Source organism: Pterocles gutturalis, unplaced genomic scaffold (assembly GCF_000699245.1).
Source record: "Pterocles gutturalis isolate BGI_N339 unplaced genomic scaffold, ASM69924v1 scaffold33523, whole genome shotgun sequence".
NCBI classification, from domain to species: domain Eukaryota; kingdom Metazoa; phylum Chordata; class Aves; order Pterocliformes; family Pteroclidae; genus Pterocles; species Pterocles gutturalis.
The window spans coordinates 1-6,405 of NW_010124107.1; the positions used below are offsets into that span (position 1 = coordinate 1).

At 37.9% G+C, this 6,405-nt stretch overlaps 1 protein-coding gene across 1 annotated transcript; it reads left to right on the top strand.

Moving 5' to 3' along the window:
• Window positions 1-715: 715 nt before the first annotated feature.
• Window positions 716-3,325, top strand: LOC104458352 (gamma-aminobutyric acid receptor subunit gamma-3-like; the record flags this gene model as incomplete). Its single annotated transcript, XM_010078166.1, has 2 exons — window positions 716-936; window positions 3,243-3,325. Coding segments are annotated over 2 exons (304 nt in total), but the record flags the coding sequence as incomplete, so codon positions are not given.
• Window positions 3,326-6,405: the final 3,080 nt, after the last annotated feature.

The window sequence follows — 6,405 nt, forward strand, 5'->3', positions numbered from 1 at the left end:
CCAGTTTGTATAAATACCTGGGGTTACCCTGACCCAAGTACAGCACCCTTACACGGGCCCACTTCTCCAGCCTGTCCAGGTCCCTCTGGATGGCTTTCTTTCCTTCCAATGTGTTGACGGCACCACTCATCTTAGTATCATCCGTGAACTTGCTGAGGGTGCACTCGATGCTTCCTCCTAGAAACTATGCTAAGGCACATAAGAGACAAAAAATATACTATACTGTTTGTATAATAACATTTCTTTTTACACCTTCGTTTTTAAAATTTAGGAATAGAAAAAAAAATGCAGCAAGCGTGGAGTGGTCAAAGGCAAAGACATATCAGACTTTCCACACAGCCTCAATTCTCCTTTGTTCTGATACACCAGAAGTGCATCTACCAGGGGATTCACAGACAAAGAAGTCTCTGCAAATTGTACCTTGTAGCTGTGACTTTTCAGAGACAACAGAGAAGAATGTGCTAGTGCAGAAATTGTTATGACACAGGACCAAGTCAAGTGAAATGTTTGGCTGGTTTTCTAAAGTAGGTAGAGGGGCAAAAAGGTTAAAAAAAAAGGAAAAAAGTATTTCCTCAGGCAGTAAAAAAGAGAAAACCTAGCTCTGTTGGCCTGAACGTATCCTGTTGCTCTACACCTGGATAGACCTTATCAAATACCAAACAGTAGTGGGAAGTGTGGAATTGATTTCAATTTACATATCATACTTTCATTGCAGGAATATCAAATTGATATATTTTTTGCCCAGACGTGGACAGATAGCCGTCTTCGCTTCAACAGCACTATGAAAATACTGACTCTGAACAGCAACATGGTTGGCTTGATTTGGATCCCAGACACGATATTTCGTAACTCAAAGACAGCGGAGGCTCACTGGATCACCACCCCAAACCAGCTCCTCCGCATATGGAATGACGGCAAGATCTTGTACACCCTCAGGTGAGCATTTGGCGAGGTGCAGGACTAAAAGTTTTTCCCACCTCTGGTGTAGTAGTAGTAATTTTCATCAGTGTCTTTGTTCTCCTCTGCTGTTTTCTTCCTGGTGCTTACCTGACCATGCTTGACAAATACTGAAATATTCAGGCATAAGTACTGCTGAGTTTAAAAACCAGAGTCTTGTCTTTCTAAAAAAAAAAAAAACCTCGAGAACTGGAAATAGGTCTGTCTAAATTGTAGAAATTGGGCTTTTTAGTGCTTGTAATAAAATCAGGAGCATGTAGGCCCATAAAACCTGTCAGAAACCTTTCTGATGATAGTTAGATGCAGGGTTGGATAAAGTATTTCTAGATCCATGCTAATGCCAATACTTGATTCTTGCAATAAGTCATGCTGAAAGTTAGTCTGTCACATCTCATCACAAGGATGAATTGCTAGAGGAAAGGCTTTTAGAGATTTTCTAATCTTTGTGATACCATCAACTGTATGGTATTAGAAATACTGTATATATTTGCATTATAAAAGCATATGGAAGAGACAAATTGCTCAGAAGGGAGTTTTGCCGTAAGCCGTATTCCATAGAGCAAACCATTTCAGAAATGTCCCTTTCATGCTACATATTCTTCAGTAATTGTGTTCAGCTCTCTCAGTCTAACAGCATATTCTGATCAGCCTTGCAGTTGCAGTTGGGGTCCAATAGAAAGTCTTTGTCAAAAAATAAGAAAGGAATTAAACAAATAGAAAAGCTACTGATATTTTTAGTGCCTTTCCCATCTTAGGCTTGCTCCACTGTGAAAAGCTCATGCTTATTTCTGTAACCTTTAGCTAAAGACTTTGGTGTTTAGGATGTCATCTCGAATATCCTCTTAATTGGGTTATTGGGGTTTGGATTTTTGTTTTGTTTTGGTTTTTTTCCTCTTTTTTCTCTTAAGACTTGTTTCACTATTTCAGGGCAAGTTAAAGTATCTACCTACCTAATAGTAGTTAGACTTACATACCTATCACAAAAGAAACTTTTTTTTTTTAAATGGACTGCAAAATTTGTCTAAAACAGATAAAAAAGAGATAATACTTGACCCAATGAATTGCTTGAATGAGCATTTTTAGTTTGTGAAAGATGTTCTGAGTCCTTTTTGCCCACTCAGGTCAGCTTCCTTTTTACAGAGGAGAAACTTTTAGAATGATCATTGTTCATTGATAACACTGTGTAATTCAAAAACAATTTATCTGACTTAACTGAGCACACAGAATTGGTAATGCATGGAAGCAGTATCTACTGGATGCCCTGGTGCTGTCAAGTGCTGATAAGAATTCTGTATTTAGGAGAAAGTGCACAAGGTTCAACCATGCTCCATGCCTTTCTCTCTTCTTCCCTGTCCGCTTTTGAGTATAAATGCACTCCTGTTGTAACACTGCAAATCCTCTTCTAGTGTCAGTGTAAAACCACTGTTAAGTTCCTCACAGGTGACCTTCTCCAAGACAAATGTTTTCTCTGTGCCATCCTAAATTTGAGACACAAACCTTTCCCAATCCTGTTTGTTAGCTTTTACAACTAACCTCATGCCCCACACTTGCTGCATAAATTCAGGCATGCAAGTCATGTAGTGTCTGTTTCCTGAAAAAGACTGCATAATAAACTACCACTTAATGAAATCTACCTGGGTAAATAGATGTACATTGTAAACTATCAGACTGAAGATTATCTGTTTTTAACAGTCATTTTAAAATCAGCTGCATTCATAGTGTCCTTTGTGTTAGGGATGTCGTGTAAAATAAGCTTTCAAGTTGTGCTGAAGACGTTCCTACGTTACATCTGTACAACTGAGAATGGCACACAGAGATTTATTATGTTTCTGAGAGATAGCCCAAAATGATTGAAAGAATTTTAAGTTCACACTATAAGTAAATGTGGAGAATGTTCCTTATAAGATTCTTTATGAGGTTTTAATTGTGTGGAATTGCATACCACCGCATCAGCCATGTTTCTGCTATTTTTGTAAAGAATAGTAGTTTCCATCCCACGTGCTTCAATTATGAGTTTGTCTAGAGAAAAACATGCACAGATTTCTTGGGATCATGAAACTCTTAATGATGTGTTTGAAATTATTTGCAGTTTTACTTAATTATTATTGTTTTGGATCAGGCCTAAATAGCCGATGAATAATCTGTATATATAGTCCTTTTCTCTCAGGCCTTACTTATGGACATCAAAGTGCTCTTGCATGATACCTAATGTTACCCAACCCAACCTCCTCCTCTGACTGTTCGTAGTGCTGATGTGTTGTAACAGACGCTTGGTTTCTCCGTAGGCTTACCATCAATGCTGAGTGCCAGCTGCAGCTGCACAATTTCCCAATGGATGAACACTCATGTCCTTTGATATTCTCTAGCTGTAAGTACTTCTTTAATGCTCTGTTGTGGTATGTGATGGGTGTGTAGAGACATGAGTTTATTTCTGATTTCTATCTGGTTGTTCAATCATTCCACAACAGGCATAGGAAGTTTAGGTGTGCTTAAATATTCAGAGTATTTTTGTTTTCCTCTCTTGCACTCCTGGCTGATGGACATATGCCATGAAGTTTTCTGTAGATTTATTCTGCTGTTTTTGCCAGAAGCAGCCTTTTTGGTTGATACTATAGTGACACTTTCAGCAGAAAAAAAATTCATGCTAGTCTGTGCTATGTTAATCTATAAAATCATGAGACATGCAAATGAGAATAGAAGTTTTCTCGTAGAGCTGCACAGCTTGGGGACAAATCCAGCAACCTCTGAATATCTGAGTTTATAGCAAGTAGCATGGTAATTCCTCTCTGTTCCATAATAAAAGTAAATGTAACTACTGTAAATCTAATTTTCCTTTTATTGCTCAGCTAGTCCAATAGTCTTAATGTTACATTACATATAGTGCTGTTGGTATATTTAAAACCTACCTAACAGGCAAAACAAATACATTGGTGAAATGGATGGAAAGCAAAAGTCAGGTGAGTTAATCTTGAGGTCCAGTATTACTATGACAAAAGGTTATATTCATGCTGATTGATTTGAAAAAGCTTGAGAACTGTATTCTTGGGTACACCTGCACAGTTTTGTAATCCAAAGTAACAAAATGCAAATGTTTTACAGGCATTTTTAAATAGGTCTCCACTAAAGATTTTTATTTCGTTAAACTCCAAGACTTGGGATCTGTGTTCTCTAAAAGTGAATGGGAAATGTATTGTTTTGTCTTTCTATTTAGAAAATAGTATATTCTCCATCATCTCTTAAGCAGTAGAAGAATAACACTACTTAATGTCTTCAAAATAGATACACTGTTGTGATTGTAGGTTTTTATGAATAGTATACAAATAGTGATCCTCAATCAGAAAACAGATTTGAATTTCAACTGGTCCAGAGTGTATTCTTCTTTTTCCTCAGGAAAATGTTTTTTAAAATGTGCCATTGTAAACATCTCCCTTTCCTCCAAAACATTATCACTACATTGCCATTTTTTATGATGTGTGTATATAAGTGAGCCTGGGCAAAAATACACAGTGGTGTGTTTAATTCAGATGTGTGAAATACATGCATACTCAACTGAACAGGAGACAGATAGCTCCTGAATGAGCTTTCCTGTTAATCATCACTTGTCACAGAACTACACACACCCCAGCTATCTTTAGTTACTGCATAAAGCTACTCTTACCTTGTGGCAATCTGCTGTTGATTTGTTGCGGTACTGGAAAAGGAGTGTGTGATCTTAAAAACTAAATCCCAGTCCAGAGAAACTAATTAAACCTATGATAAAAATTTGATAGGTCCTGAGGTAGAAATATCCAAAAAAGGTGAACTCTAGACAGGGAAGTCGCTTCAAACCTTACATTTCCTAATAGCTAGACAGTTGCTGAATGCAAGTAAATTATGCTCTATGTTTTCTCCTTAAAGAGAGAGGATATCAGTGTGAACTTCAGAAGACTGTGGTCCATAGCAAAGTTTCAAATACATCTTGATTTGCAGAGGTTCCTCCTAATTTAGATCTATTATCTCGGAGCCCTTCTGCCCTTGAAAACGTACATATATTACCATCTATGGAGATGGAAATTACATAAGATAAAGCAAAAGGGAAAAGCTTGTTCTATGTGTGTTCTTTATAGTTCCTTGTCAGAGGGAAAAAACCCACGGTGGAAAATCAAAGAAATATTTTATAGTTTTGTCAACCCTTTTGGTCATGTTGAAAACAAGAGTTTATTTCTTTAGGTTCATACTGAATTCTGTTCTGTTCGTTGAACGCTTTTAGCACTACTATTATCATAATAGTAGGACATATTCCATGTGATTTTTTTGTTTCATAACTCAGTTGTATTTTCAGTGTTGCATACATTTGTAGCAGACTCAAGATACATGACACTCAGTGGGACTTATGAAGTGAATGACTGAGTGAATGCCTGAATGATTTATTGCTGCCTGCTATGACAGGTTTCTGAGGGGACAAGCTGATTACAGATTCCAAGATGTGTGTCTTGGATAAAATAAAAATGGTTGTATAATTCACCACATGGCACCACTTCCTTTTGCATCCCTGTCATTTGTTCCCCAGCACGCGGACAAATCTTGGCAGATTCCACTGCGGGCAAGCGCAAAAAAGCGCAAGTTTTGGAGAATACTGCCTGCGTCTTTACATATACACGAACAAGGTTAATATTTGAAATTTCTTACTTTTTAGCTAAATTTCCCTTGATATTTCAGAAGTGTGGAACTAGTCTCAAATCGTTTCTCGAGTATTTTCCTCTAGTGCCAACTAATTCACAACCTAACCCTGTTGTTGCTCTGGGGACAGTTGCTATTCCTTAGGTGGGAAATACTGAGCTCTACTTGGTCCAGTTGCCGGGATGAATAAGGAGAAAACAGCAGGTTATAAGCAAAAGGCACATGTCAGTGTGCTAACAGTCTTTACTAAGACCTACCCACCCCTTCCTGTTGAAAATCTTTTTCAAGAACAGTTCCTGGAGATCTCTAGTCTCTTTACTCTCTGTACAAGTTTTGTATGTGCCTCAGGTGACATGATGAGATTAATTATCTTGCATATTAGGGCATGTGGCAGGTGTGTGTCTGTTGTTGCAGTCCTTACACAGATGTGCGGTTAACACACTGGTAATATGACAGGTTGAGCGCAATGGCATAATGCAGGGCTGCTATGGGATGTGACAGCTCTTTCCCACTCCATGTACCAGATTGATTTGGTCAATCGCATTTGGCAAGCAGGATTCCTTAGTACAGAGATCCTACATCAATGCCAATACATGGCATGAGTGTGTGAATGTGAAGAAAGAATCAATGTTGTGACTTGATCCCAGTGCCAAATCTTTGACAGATTTTGCTCTATATGATCATGTTTTCTTCATATGTTTTTGAAATACTATATACTACTGCATAAAAATATTCTGTCAGTGTGGTTCTTCATTTGGGTCAGTTTATCCTCCTGAGCCAAGGAAGGCG